At 39.9% G+C, this 14994-nt stretch overlaps 1 protein-coding gene across 1 annotated transcript in view; it reads right to left on the bottom strand.

Moving 5' to 3' along the window:
• Positions 1-14597, bottom strand: part of Abca12 (ATP binding cassette subfamily A member 12) — a 157447-nt gene extending 142850 nt beyond the window's left edge. Inside the window, exons 1-2 of the mRNA XM_051154135.1 lie at positions 14063-14597; positions 1936-2029 (exon numbers count right to left, since the gene is read on the bottom strand). Coding sequence (XP_051010092.1) covers positions 1936-2029; positions 14063-14131 — 163 coding nt within the window. The 5' untranslated portion in view covers positions 14132-14597. The remainder of the gene's footprint in view (positions 1-1935; positions 2030-14062) is intronic.
• Positions 14598-14994: the final 397 nt, after the last annotated feature.

Here is a 14994-nt window from a genome sequence, read left to right as displayed (position 1 = left end):
TTTTTCACCTCCTCTCTGACACTGTGTTTCTTTCAGAACCCTGCAGATTAGGCCTGGAGGCACCGCTCACTCTTCCCTTGTTCCTTGCTACCTCATGGGATGCTGAGACCTCTACATCGTCTCCTCCACGACTCTCAAATTCCTATGAGGCAGCACAGTTAGTTTAAGACCACCCATCCCCAAACATTTATACTTCTCTCCTGACATTTCTTTCCTGAAAGTCTCACAAGAGAATTTTAGGTAACTGGGGCGGTGGGTGCGTTGGTGATGGTGGGGGGGGGGGTCCTTAAAAATAACAACTTGAAAAAAATAACAACTTGGTGGAAATGGGTTGAAAGGCTCTAGTAAACTCTTTCACTATCAGTGAATCAACTCCTAACATCTTAAGGTAGGGCATCTCAAGTTCCGTTGTCCCACTTTCATGCTGATGCTGTTATTGCTATAGTCCAGGGTTATATACTGAAGATATAAAGAACATACAATAAATGTGTTACAAAGAGCTAATGCACACACACAATGCAGAAAGTCAAACTATGCTGGTTTAGTAACAGCTTAATAAGTTCTCTTTGACAACTTTATATAACAACTTACGGGGAAAGTCCTCCAGGAAAAATAGGGAGGGGTGGTGTTATTCAGATTTAAGAAACTGCTATTCGAGCACCAAGAGTTTAAATGTATCACACTAACTAAACTGATATTTTCTGAATTGTCCAACTATGCACGGCTGAAGTAGATTCCGTATAGTTTTCATCCTATTTCTCATGAACCGGTGACTGAAAATCACTGTATTTTAAAGTCAATATAGCATGTTACTGTTGCTCAAGAAATAATACAGCATTTTAGTCGGTACACCGCCAATCGTCATAGTTATTTGATGTGGGTTTTGTAAAGATGTTTTATAAGGATCTTTGGAGAAAGTTGCTGCTTTGAAATATCTGAGTAGTCTTTACTCCCAAACTAAGAATAATAATCCTCCCAAAATTATCAACAGTAATATACCAAAAGCAGCACCAATCAAATGGTTGGGGCTCAGAGCTCTCCTCTGATGCTCAGAACTTCCTGAGTCCTTCCTGCATCTCTGTGCCAGGTCCGAAAGAAAATAACGGACTAAGTTAGGCAGGCTGCCCACTTTATAACTGGGCAGTGGCTTTATAGATGTGAAACAGCCCTAAATGGGAAACAACCTCCTTTCAAATGAAATACTTCGACACGTTTACACTGCTCAGCTCTCCGCGTGAAGAACAGAAGTGCTTACAGACCAGCATTTTGTTTGTTCAGTTGATCAAATACAAGTCTGTGTTTTCTACTACAAGAGTAAAGAACGGCAGCACCCACAGTCGCACCTTGTGTTGTGCCATGGCGAGACTCGTGGTATAGATAAATCAGGATGGTTTACACCCATTCTCTGCTGCACATGCTCCGTGTTATTCTAGATAACTATTATAGATACAGAAGTGTAGTGTTGTTTTTCTACCTTGAGATAATGTCTTGTGGTGAAGCCCAGGTTGACATCTAACTCAAAATTCTCCCATCTTAGTCTCTCAAGCGCTGGGATTGTAAACACGCATCACCACATCTGGCTCGCGTTCAACATTTTTATAGTTTCAGAATTTCAAACTTGTATACAATGTCTTTTTATCACCCTCCCATTCCCACCTCTCCAATTTCTCCTCCATCCCCCCGTCTGTAAAACTTTTTCCTCCCAACTTCTTAGCTTCCTTCCCCCTCCTCCTTCCCCACCATCCCCACATCCCTACTCCCTACCCCAGAGTCCACTTTCTGATTTAGAGAACTTGGAGGAGAAACCGCACAAACTATTTAGGTAGCTACTGCCAAGAGGAAATATTATTTAAAAGAAATAAAGTGTATAATAGAGCACTAACATGGCACTAAAATAAATACAAACGTTAGAGAAACAATCAGTTATTTACTTACAAGTTGGTTTTGCTATTGGTGGGAATTTGGTCCGAGTAATAGCCAGAATTATGAAAATAATGACTGGCCATAAGATCAAGACAAGTGTCCAAAGCTGCAAAGCAACAATAGAAAAGTATTAGAGTAATGACAGTAAATTAAAGAAAAATATGTATACTCAAACAAAAAAACTACTGAATACAAAAAGGCAAAACTATAATATTCCTACACAGGCTAGATATTTGACTACATGTATATAAACAGGAAAAGAATGAGAGAATTTCATAAATGCAAACAAATTTTTTTATTAATTCATTCCTATTACATCTCAGTAGTTATCCCATCCCTTGTATCCTCCCATTCCTCCCTCCCTCCCGCTTTCTCCTACTCCCCTCTCCTATGACTGTGACTGAGAGGGACCTCCTCCCCCTGTATATGCTCATCGGGTACCAAGTCTCTCTTGGTCGTCTTCTATCCTTCCTCTGAGTGCTACCAGGCCTCCCCATCAAGGGGATATGGTCAAATATGGGGCACCAGAGTTCATGTGAAAGTCAGTCCCCACTCTCCACTCAACTGTGGCGAATGTCCTGTCCATTGGCTAGATCTGGGACAAGGTTCGATGTTTACTGAACGTATTGTCCTTGGTTGGTGCCATAGTTTGAGCAGGACCCCTGGGCCCAGATCTGCCCATTATAATGTTCTTCTTGTAGGTTTCTAGGACTGTCTGGATCCTTCTATTTCCCCATTCTCCATGCTTCTCTCACCTAGAGTCCCAGTAGGAAGTCTTCCCCTCTGTCCCACTTTCCTGGTAAGTGAAGACTTTCATGGGACATATACCTTGGGCTAGTGTCCAGATATAAGTGATTATATACCATTTGACTCTTTCTGCTTCTGGGTTAACTCACTCATTATGATAATTTCTAGTTCAATCCATTTGTCCACAAATTTTGGAAATTCCTTTTTTTTAATAGCTGAGTAGTATTCCATAGTGTAAATGTACCACAGTTTCTTTATCCAATCTTCTACTGAGGGACACTTAGGCTGTTTCCATGTTCTGGCTATTATGAATAAGGCTGCTATGAACATGGTTGAGCATATGTCCCTATCGTGTGCTGGAGCTTTTTCTGGGTATATCCCAAGGAGTGGAATAGATGGGTCTTGAAGAAGTCCTATTCCCAGTTTTCTGAGATAGTACCAGATAGATTTCCAAAGTGGTTGTACTAGTTTGAAATGCAGACAAATTTATAAAAATGAGTTTTCCAGATCTAGTCTTCAAATGTTTACCGGAGGGTCCCTCTCTGGTTACCAATTATGACTGTCCTCAAACCTCAAGTCAGAAAGTAACTTCCCGAAAAGTATTTTAGTATTTTTTCCACTTGTCCAATGAGTAGGACCCAAGGTCCCAAAGTATGGCATATGAAATGCAATATAATTTCAACCTGGAAGCATCTTACAATTTCCAATGTTAGCATTCTGTACTTAGCCACAAAGACTAGCGTGTGGCCTGGAATAACGGCCCAATAAATATTGCTGAACAAAGCAGTGAATAAAGTAGCCAACAAAATGAATAGTTGAGTCAGAGAGTGGACTGTAGCTCTTTGCCACTGCAGTGTAACACCCTGTGTGCTTCCATTGTAGAGCCCAATTTATTGTTATGGTTGCCTGGTTCCCAGAAAAAAAAACCCAACAGCTCATTTACACCAAAGACAATGTTGTATTCATTCCTTACTTTTCACTACCTGGTGTAAAATAGACTCCCAAGGAATGCACACTGCATTGAAACTTCTATGAGAGAGTTTCACTTTCAGGCACAGTAGTAGATGCTTTTCCTCCATATTTAGATACAGCCAGACACCTGGGAGGAAGACCAACCTCAGTGGGTAAAAACCTTGCTGTATAAGGCTAATGATCTGATCTCCATACCCCAAACACATATAAAGGAGCAGAAGAGAATGACTCCACAGAGTTGTCCTCTGATCTCCACACACCTGCTGTGTGATACATGCACTCACACATGCACATCACACACACACAATGACAATGATAGTAATAGAAGGAATAGTAAACTTTAGAAGTCACAGTTGGGCCTTGTTGCCCAGGCCTTTCCTTGCAGCTGCTCCAAAGGCTCATGCAGAAGGAATGTACATTGAAATCTTATCTGGGACACTGAGTGAGTTCAACTTGATTGTGGGCAATTTAGTGAGACTTTGGCTCAGAATAAAAAATAGAAAGAAGGCTCTTCTAGAAGGTTGTGTAAGACCCTGGATTCAATCCTTGGCACTGAGAGAAAAAAATTAACCCACTATCTACCTAATATTTCTCAGGCCTAGGATGCTGGCTCCACAGAAGTAGAAACCACATATTCACAAAAACATCAACTGAGATGTGCTCCAAGCAGAGCACGGAGCACAAACTTTGCTTGTATTCAGTCCAGTTGAGTGTGGACCCTCCTTTTGGTCTGACTACACATATTTCTATCACTGCCCTCTTGCTTTTCAAAGCAAATCTCAATTCTTTCTCCCAGTGGCTCGTCAGTGTTTCAAATCAACCTAAAGCCAATCGGTTATTGATCCCTCAGTAACTCCCACCTCAAAGGCTCCACTCAAATCTATTCGGATGCTCTTAGGGCACAGTTCTTCTCATTGAAAGGTGGACTTTGAGTATGAGGGCAATCTTTTTTTTTTTTTTTTAAGACTCTCTTTTAGCTCTCAGACATCTGATGTTGCTCGGTTTGACATGTACCCAGACAGGTGGAACTGCTTAATGTAAAATGACACTTCTCAGACAGTGATGTGTACGCTGAGCCGCCTGGGGACCTCACAAACACTCAGGTGTGGGTTTGATCGATTTGAAGGGAGTCCTGAGGGTCTGCATGTCCAAGGCTTCCAGGTAGGAGGTATTGATGGTCCATAGACTACGCTCTGTACAGACAGGAGCCAGATGTGCAGAAGGACTGTCTATCAGATCTTACAGTATCTTTGCTGGAAAGTCACTTTTGGATCATTTGATGGATAGGATTCTGAGGGAGGGGCATTTCAAAGCTTAAATATTAAGAAACATTATGTTTCTATTTTCTGCAGCTTGTAATTAAAGTTTCCACTCATCGTGCTTGTATGCGAGGAACTCGGATGTCATTAGGCCTGTGGCCTTGTCAGCATCAGAACTCGTGGGTATTTAAAAATCACATTTCAATTGTTGCCGATACCCCAAATGATAGTCTACTTACTAGTATGTTAAAATGACCGTGGTGCTATGGAGTTGCTTCTAGACCTTTTGTCTAACGCTATAGTTTTTGTAAAGACCCACATTTGATCATATCATAAATTCTTTTTTGACACTTTAGTAACAATTTTGATATAGCTGGCTTTGTTTACAATTCTATTTATTCCGTTTCTTTCTGTTTTATGAATTTGAAAACATCAGTATTAGAAGAGCCACAGACCAGCCCAGACTGCCAAACACAACAAAGGCATCAAAGACGTGAGAGACTCCCTTACGTCTTCTGTTTACCAAATGCTAGCAGAACTTGTCCAAAGTCGCGCACTCGGTGGGTAAACAGGTCGTGAGGGTGGGTATGAGTCTCAAAATAGTCAGAGTAGGACCTTTTAATATGACTATTATGCTGTTTTGATGATTGAAGAAGAAAACATTGCAGAAATCAGATTGAAAAAAATATCAGTGCCACAGAATCATAAAAGGTGTTGTTATTCTCGCCTAGTTCTTATATAGTAGACAATTGGAGTCTGCTTTTCAGACATTCTAAATACAAAATACCTATTATACTTTATGTGACTCATTTGAAATGTGTGCTGTAGGGAATTGAGTTTTTAAAAAAAAAATGAATGATTGTGGATTTAACCATTTGGTATGGGAGACCAGTTACTCTTTCAACTGAATTTTCTTCTGAAATAGGAGGTGTGGCATCCATTAGTGGCCTTTAGAAGCACTTGTTTTCTCCAGTAGTCTCAAGAGATCAGCAATTGAGACAACTATTTCAGAAACCTACCTTCAAATGAGGGATACTCTATGGCATTTCTTGACGTTGCTTTTTTTTTTTTTTTTTTTTTTGGTTGATCTAATTGGATGATTTTCTTTTTCATGAGGGTGTTTTGGTAAAATTTGAAATTAATTTTAGAGCTATTTTTTTTAAATATTTATTATTATGCATACAGTGCTGAAAAGGGCATCAGGTCACATTATAGATGGTTGTGAGCCACCATGTGGTTGCTGGGAATTGAACTCATGACCTCTGGAAGAGCAATCAGGGCTCTTAACCACTGAGCCATCTCTCCAGCCCCTAGAGCTATTTTAAATCCAGACAAAAATACAATCTGAGTCAGAGAAATTTAAGGCAAAAAAAGTAGGGCAATTAAGGCAAAACAAAAACAAAACAAAATGAAATACCTATCACAAACCTGTAAACAAATGTTTTATCACAGGCTTTTGCTGGAATTTTAGTTCACAAGTTTGAGGACTTCTTTACAGCTCAGCAGGATGATAAATACAAAAGTCTTCTATACTGTGGTGTCGGGGTTGTTGGAGTTGACAAATTAATCACAAGCCCAATAAATAAAGTTTACATTTCCATAGCAGCAGGGTTGCTTTCAGTTATATGGTACATACTATCATAAGCAACCTGAAAGCAAAGGCAGTGTCAAGGATCCAAATGCTAAACCAATGAGCCATGACTGCTGTTTGTTTGGCAAAAGGCTAGCATATTGATTTTGCACTTACAGACATAGTGTTACTTAACTATTTAAGGGAAGCCATCTCTGAAGATTTTGCATTCTTGCTGATATTTTAATGGTCTCAGTCAACCTCTGTAACTCATCTGTATTTCAATACCCTGTGCTCTTGACATTTAAAGACATAAGGACACTAAGTTATAAATTCCTTGGCAGGAGATGATGTTTGTGTTCTTCAAGTCATTCAGTGTCTACTTTCTATCTGAAACGCCCTGCTCTGTTCATCCCCTCTCCATTCTTTCCTGAACAATCCATCTAAAAGTAAAAAAAATCCTGGGGTAAAATCCATCCATACTATGCCTGGAGAAGTCACAGCGGCACAGTGAGAGAATAGATTTCTTTCTCTCTCTCTCTCTTTTTTTTTTTAAATAAAATACAATAATGTTTTTATTAATGTGATTAAATTTAAATTGTGAAGGCCTTAAACATTTACACATAGGATGTCAAATATCCAAAGTACCCTTAGTACTAAATTACCAATATTACTTCTTTTACAGGGTACTGGATTTACAGTAAACATGCAGGCACAGTGAACTCTGGTGAGGCCTTCTAGCATATTAACGTGTTATAGAGTTTACTTTATTTGTGAGGATTAGCATCTTGCCATGCATAATACAAATTGGATTATATGGCATATCTATAGAAGAACACACTAAATATCAGGGTGTTGAGGCACTAGCCTCAAACAGTGGTGGACTTTTGTGCCATCCTGTCGACTTTTCTTTTAATTTGCAATCATTTCAAAACAAAAAACAAAAACACACAAAAACAAACAAACAAATAAAAACGAAAGGCCTAGAAATTATTTTAAAGAGCTCTATGTCTCTTCTTGAAAAGGTCCAGACCCAATGTGAAAACACAAGCCTGGAGACGAAGCACAAGGAAAGGAGATTAAAAAAAGAAAGAAAGAAAGAAACAGTCTTCACAGGCAGAAATCCTATCTACCCAGGTACAAGGGCAAATGCCTTGCCTTCTCTGCACACACAAACAATGGAAGCAGAACGACCAACATGACCCAGGAGCAGGTTAATCAGCAGGACCCATTTGAGTGGTCCCTTCTGATGCATAACAGATGCAAGGTCTCTCAATGGACTGTCACTGTGACCTGGGCCTTCCTTCCAAGGGCAATGGTCGGTATGTAGACCATTCACATGAAGTGGAGAAGAAAAGTGAATAGGATTGGGGGCAGTGATTGGGAGAGAGGGAGGGAGGGATGGGAGGGAGGGGTGATGCATGTCTTTTATATAGGACTCTGTGAATGTGAGGGCAGGATGCTTGTGTCTCATGTTTCACTGCCTAACACATGCTAAGCAAGTATTGTACCACTGAGCCATCCTAGCCCCAATATGTTCGGTTTTGTGTGTTTTGCTATTAATTGGTTCTCAGTTAGGGTACAAAACAATGGATTTCATTATGACATGTTCACATACATATCTTGATGTACTTTGTGTTTATTCACCCCCTAGTTGAGGGAGTTCATGGAGATACTAGGCCGCTTTCCCATTAACTACTCTCAGCAAAGTCATCCACACACACTGACATCAATCAAATGTAAACTCACCCCAAAATTTCCCCTGGACGTTGATCTGTAGTACCCAGCAACCAGAATGAATTACGTGGTCACATGTACATCTGTAAGAACTATTGTTTCAAATCTTTGAGAAATCTCACAAAACTGGTTTTCTTAAAAAAAAAAAAAAAAAAAAAAAAAAAAAAAAAAAAAAAGCTCATCATTTCAACTAGCTTGTCATGCCAGCTTCACTCCCTTCTCAGAAGTGTTCATTCTAGCTCCTGCTCGTCTGTCCGGCTCTCTTTCTCTTTAGCATCACTACTATTTTCTAATTATTTTACTACCGGGTAAGCTCTAAAAATAGTTAAATTAAGTTTTACTGCCTATTATAAAACTTGATAAAAATGACTTTAAAAATATCACTTGGAGATTTTTACCCCAGAGTAGAAACTGACTGGGGGTAGGTGGGCTAAGTTAGACTCACGGAGGGGTTGTATTCATTGCACATAGATTGGCGTTAATGGGGTTTGAATGCCCTAGAGCATGTGATCTCAGCTTCATTGCAGCTGTTCCACTCCCTCCTGTTTCATTCTTTGTGCATGTCACATAGTCACATTATTGCCTTGTCCTTACAGATACTAGCCCATCCTGCTCGACAGTGATTTGAAGCTGGTTATGTCATAAATGAACAATATTGGGCATCAGTACTTTAGTTAAGGATGTTTTGCCTAAATAAAACCACACAGTCTATTCTATTTCATCATAGTCTTGGAGACACTCAAGGACACTTAAAGTTGAACATACAAAACAGAATTCGCTTACAAAAGATTGGTGTGTTCATTCATATAACAAAATTTGTTGAGCACCTACTGCATACCATGCCATAAGGATACATAAATAAATTTTCAGTCTTTTGAGAAGAGGAAACATTAAAAAAAAATACCAAGTGAATGTAATGGGCAATGCTATGGTATAGGAAGAATAGCGTCTGAATGGAAGATAATTCAAGGAAAGATGATTAGAAAAATCTTAAAGATCGTGAAAGGCCAGACAGAAGAAAAGGCATGTTCATTTCATGGAGTGGGAAGAAGAGGTAGAAATCTTTCAAGTAAAGGAAACATTTGAGTAATGTTCGTGGGTGGGAAAGAGGGAAGGCTATCCCAGGATCACACAAATGATCCATCAACAGTTAGAGAGAGCATCTCTGCCATGTGGCTGTTCAGCATCATTCTGAATGCTTCTACTGGCAGGAAGCCCACTGCCCTGTGAGACTACGTTATTGAACAATGAATTTTGTCTGTCCTTTTTGCTTATGTTGTTATAAAATTCTTTCTTCCTTTGCTCGCCACTCACTTATTTTAGTTTGGCCCATCTGCCCGTGAGAATTATTTTAGTTTGGTCTGTCTGCCCATGAGAATTCTGCAAGTATATAAAGAAAGAAAATATCTTTTCCCTCTTAGGGACCCTTCAACAACTCTCTACCAAACCTTGTTTCAAACTGTATTTCCCTGAATTTCAAGATGGCCCAGTGGATAGAAAGAAGCCTTCCCTCCATGTTTGACAACCTGAGTTAGATCCTTAGATCCCACATGATGGAAAGAGAAAACTGTCTCCTGCAAATTGCCCTGTGACTGCCACACATGTATCGTTGTATATGCACATACACTTATGCAAATAAATTATATGTGTGTTATGTATAAAATCTTTCCCATAATGAAATATTATGGTCGAGTTGTCTTTTTATAATTAATGTCAGAATGTTTATAGGATTCTGAAGGATGACAGCTAATATGTGTTGACTGCCTAGAACATGCACTTAGCTTGTGTACCTCACTGAATACAACAAGTTGGTTTCATCCTGTAGATGGGAAAACATAAGAAGACTAAATAAGCCTTTCTAGAAGCCACAAAGCCATTAGAAGTGATGTCTGAACCTAGAATCTGGCTTCAGCACACAGTGCAATTATCCACTAAGCTATATAGATTAAATACTACAGAACAGAACTCTGGCTTGCTTTTATCTGAATATTATGTTTTTATTAGTTCATCCTTGAGACTAATAAAAGAGTTTTTATTATTTCAAAGCTAGAGAGCATTGAAAGTCATTTAGAGGTCTTCCTATAATCTAGAATCATAACTTTTTATTACAAACTTGAAAATAAAAGTTGTCCAACCTTTCATAACATAAAATACTCTGAATGTGCTGCCTCTTCCTCCTCTGTCCCTTTCATTTTGCATTTCCCTATCAGACAAGAAGGATCCCAAGAATCGCATTCAAAATAAGAGCTCAGTATCTTAAATCTGGAACAAATCTTAGTTCTGCCTTCAAAATAAGGCAGTATAGATGCGGTGGACATCTTAGTTGGCTGGGCTTTTGGAGATTGGTAAATACTTTGTGATATAGATAGAAATAACATACTCTGTCGAGTTGGTAATAAAAGTTGTTTTTTTTTTTTTTTTAATTAATCTATAAAGCTAGCATACACAGCCACGCATTTCATGGTAGAGTTTTCTTACGTCCACGCCATACTGTAAATGACATATCATTGCTGGGCATTAAGCAAACCTCTTCATTGCTCCAATTTCTAAAGCACCTTCATCTCATTTGCTTTGCATTTGTTGACTGAATTTTTAGAATGCATGTCTGCTGTGTACCGGGTGCCATAATCAACAAATGAAAAGAAAAACTTGAACAATGACAAGGAATTAAGGGATTGAGTGCCCCGCCCATCTCCATGAGGTGAAAGGACTAGCAGACTGGATCACACAGCAGAGTGGACTGTACAGGACCTACTTATATTAAGCTGATGTAGAAAGAAACCTTGAGAGCAGAACAATCCCAACTGGGTCTAATCTAAAACTTATTGAAATGTACAGATCAATCATGTGAAGGCTTCCCCATTTCTTTCTGTAGTCAGTCTGAAGGGAAGATGGACAAAAAGGGTAGACAGAGAGGGAGGGGGGGTCAACCTTGATTCAAAATGTCATTTTGGCAAATGTGGCAATGTCCATAGGAGCTACTTCTGTCACCAACTGAGCGTAAGTATGGCTCCCTAGCCAAGCACTTAGAATAGAAAGTAGTCAAGTGACATTAATGTTTCTTCTTCAGGTCAGAAGTTTGATATTAGAATCCTCTTCTGAAAAGACTTCAAGCCCCTATTTAGGACCCATCTTCTCAATGGAAGATAGGCCCTTATGCTGTATAAGCCTATCTTCTGGCCACAGCTCTCTGCTGTCCCATGTCTGTTTCCTATCAAATTAAGTAGTATCTCATTGGGTGAGCCTCCCTGTTTCTGTGCCTCTCTTCTGGAATTCTTCTTCACTTCCCCATTATTTGTAAATTGCAAGCTCAGCAGGGTAACAACTGCCTTTGACTGACTTTCTCTACTGCCTCCCATTTCTGCTGGTAGGTAACACATTCCCCTCCTCCAGTAGAATACATTTCCCAACATAACTGAGAAGTATATTACCAGCATTTGTCTAAATAAATAGCAAACATCTACGACCTGCATAGTAGATATGGACTCTTTTTTGGGGGGCTGAACTCGGAGCAAAGATCAGCAAAAACGGGGTAAATAAAATCACAGAAAAAAGAAAGACATAGCAACACAGATAACAGATTGTGACTGGGGAAAATCTGACACTGAAGTCATGGTATGACCTTGGATAAGTTCTTGAACTCTCTGGAATTCTGTAAAATTGGAAGCTGCATAACTAAATATTTCAAAATTCTCATCTTTAGTTTTCTAATTAAGAGTGAAATTTATTTTGATTGCACTTTTAAGAGAGGTTGACCCCCTCCCCAAAATTATACTTCAGACGAATATTTAGATTATATCTTATTCTCGTGTTGTTTCTCAAATCATATAATTGTCTGTAATTCTTGTGACATTTTCTATCCCAGCACATGCATTTGTATTTCCTCAAGAGTGCTCAGTCTGCCTTAACAAGATATGTCTTTCTTTTCCTTTCTTGTACCATTGCTTCTGCAGAGAGAATGCAATGTAGAGATTCCATTATCTTTCTATAGAGGCTTTCCTTCCCTCCATTTTGTTTTATGATGAAGCCTCTTTTAAGGAAGGCTGACATAGTGGCAAGACAGGCATTGTCCTTGGCATTCAGTAAGAACAGTCCATTTCCAGCATCACACACCTTAATTTGAATTTTCTAGAATCTGAAAGTCTGTTTTTGAAATACCATTTTCAGAATATACAGATTAAGATACTTGCATTCTAAAGGGTTAATTAGGGAAAATATATTCACTTGAGATCTTGGTGTGTGTTTTGGGGGGGCTGGAGGGGTTAATGATTGAATTTTTAGAAACTGCTAGGAAACATGCAAACTTAGCATTGATTTGATCAACAATATACCAGTTTTGATTTCCATTTTGGTTTTTGTTTCTGACTACTGAATATATAAATTTATATAATTATTTTTCTTCTTATTCATATTTTGTTCCCATGGATTTCCTTCCATCATTAATTTGATTCAAATAAGACACCCATGTTACTCAAATCCCTTAGCAGTTCATACTCATTAGAGCGCAACTGGGTATCTAGGTCCACATTAATATCTTTACACACTGTAGAATAGATCTGACAGACCTTGTGCCCATTTCATAAGTGGGAAAACCAGTGCTCAAGTGACATCATCATGGAAGGAGCCGGACTCATCCTTGGCACCTCCACACACCTAGGACTGTGTTACCCTGAACGACACCCAGATTCACCCACGTGGGAAGGATAGGGGACTTTTTATTTTTCTGTGCTGTTTTAACAGTTAACAAACAACAGCAACAAAAAGTCAGTGATTTCATCATTTTATGTCCATCACACCCAAGTTACCACATGACACTTTATGATTTAAAACCCTGTTTATCAAATTCCCTAAGGTTAGCAACCACATAACTAATTCTTTTTTTTTTTTTTTTTTTAATACATACATTAGAATGCTGGGATTTCAGGCTCCACAAGCCAGTGTGCAGTGAGATAAGGAGCCTGGGTTAAGTATTGGGCTTTATGATGCATTGGATTTGCATTTCTGGTTACCCAACTGAGGTTGGAGTGACTGCTCTAAAGTGGAGTGGCTTCAGTGTGCTTTGTAATTCTAGTTCTCACACACGCTTCTGAATACATTCCTCACAGGCTGTTCCTTCTTCAGTCCTTCTGATGCTACCCAGTGGGGTTCTGAGTAACTCAGCTTTGTAATTTAAAAAGCAAACATTAATGTAAGAGTGACAAAAAGATGTGAAAAGAACAGCAAAGTGACTCAGTGATACTCTTAAAAACAGGTCTCTCTCTCTCTCTCTCTCTCTCTCTCTCTCTCTCATTCTCTCTCTCTCTCTCTCTCTCTCTCTCTCTCTCTCTCTCTCTCTCATTCTCTCTCTCTCAGTAAATGATTTTTAGATACTTAATTCTTCTGGAAGCTTTTCCATATAGCAGCCTTCAATCTCCTATCTTACTTTTCAACCAAGTTCTTACCACTTTTCACTTTGTGGAGCATCCCTCTCCATCCCAAACGCGTTTAGGCTGTCCTTTCATTCATCCCATTAGAAATCCACCCCATTGCTAATGTCATTAAAAGAAATTCTGAAAGCACATTGGCTTGAACCCAGACTTCTACACCAGTACCAGTTCATCCAGTCACAACGTGCATCCTTTGATTTGCCCAGGGACTGTCCCAATTTTCTCTAATTTGCTCAAATCAAAAGGCTGCCATGGGGGCATGTTAAGACGTGCAGATCAGCTAAAAGACGGATGGAAGCAAGAATCCTAAGTGTCGTTTTTCTCGTTTGAAAAATGCCTCTAAGCTATTCTCTGTCTGTCTCTTATTAACATCCCATCTCGTTTCCCCACACCCCCACCTTAAACAATGATAAAACAAAACTCCTCACCGGCTGCCTTTTGACACCTAGCCAGTTTTTCCACACCAGGATCCGAAGCTGATGAATCTGGGAAGCCATCCTTCAGACACCCTGAACAAGAAAATTCCTGTCTCTTCCACCAGGCCTCAAGAGAAATGGTGTCCTGTCCGACTTGCTGCGTGCCAATGAGTCGGGAACCTTTTCACGGCATAGCTTCGTAGGGCCTGGGGCAAGAGAGCCACAGCTCTTCTCTTCCCGATGGATTTGTTTTTCCTGTCAGTAAATCCTTAACCAAGATGCTGTTCTCAACCAGTGTCTTCAGAAACGAGGAGCCGGCTCCGTGTTGCTCAGTGGCGTGCGCTTACTGTAAAATAGTGCCAATTGCTGCCTCATGTGCGAAGTCCACACTCCAGGGAGAATGAGTATCATTCAGATAAATGCCCCACTGTAAAACAAACAAAAGGTGAGCCCACACCTCCTACTCTCCAGAAATTAACTGCCTCTCCACACCTTAGAGGACATGTCACCTGCACTAGGCGCGTCATAGGAATTAGGCGGGACCCTGGAAGGGCCAGTAGGACTAGTCCTACATCCCTTTGCCTCCTTCCCTACGTATAGTGCCTGCTGCGGCAGGGAGAGGGCACTGGGGATTTTACAGGCTCCTTAGGACAGAACTCAGACAGTGGCCCCAGGAGGATTTTGAGTGTCACCAAGCTGCTTTAAGTCAGGTAGAGAGCTGAAATCTCCTCAGCCCATGGTTGCATGGTAGACTATGGAAGCTCCAAACTGGAGCCTTAGATGTAATGTTCTGATTCGGGGCACATGACTCTGCTGGCTGCGCTCCAGCTCCTATTACAGTTTACAACGTTAAGCACAGTGCCAAAATCTGGTGGTCAGTTGAAGGTAACAGAAAGGCCATGCGGTTGTGGTTAGCGATAGCTTAAAGGGGACACAAAGTGACC

Source organism: Acomys russatus, chromosome 12 (assembly GCF_903995435.1).
Source record: "Acomys russatus chromosome 12, mAcoRus1.1, whole genome shotgun sequence".
NCBI lineage: Eukaryota > Metazoa > Chordata > Mammalia > Rodentia > Muridae > Acomys > Acomys russatus.
This window is presented reverse-complemented; position numbering and strand designations above follow the sequence as displayed.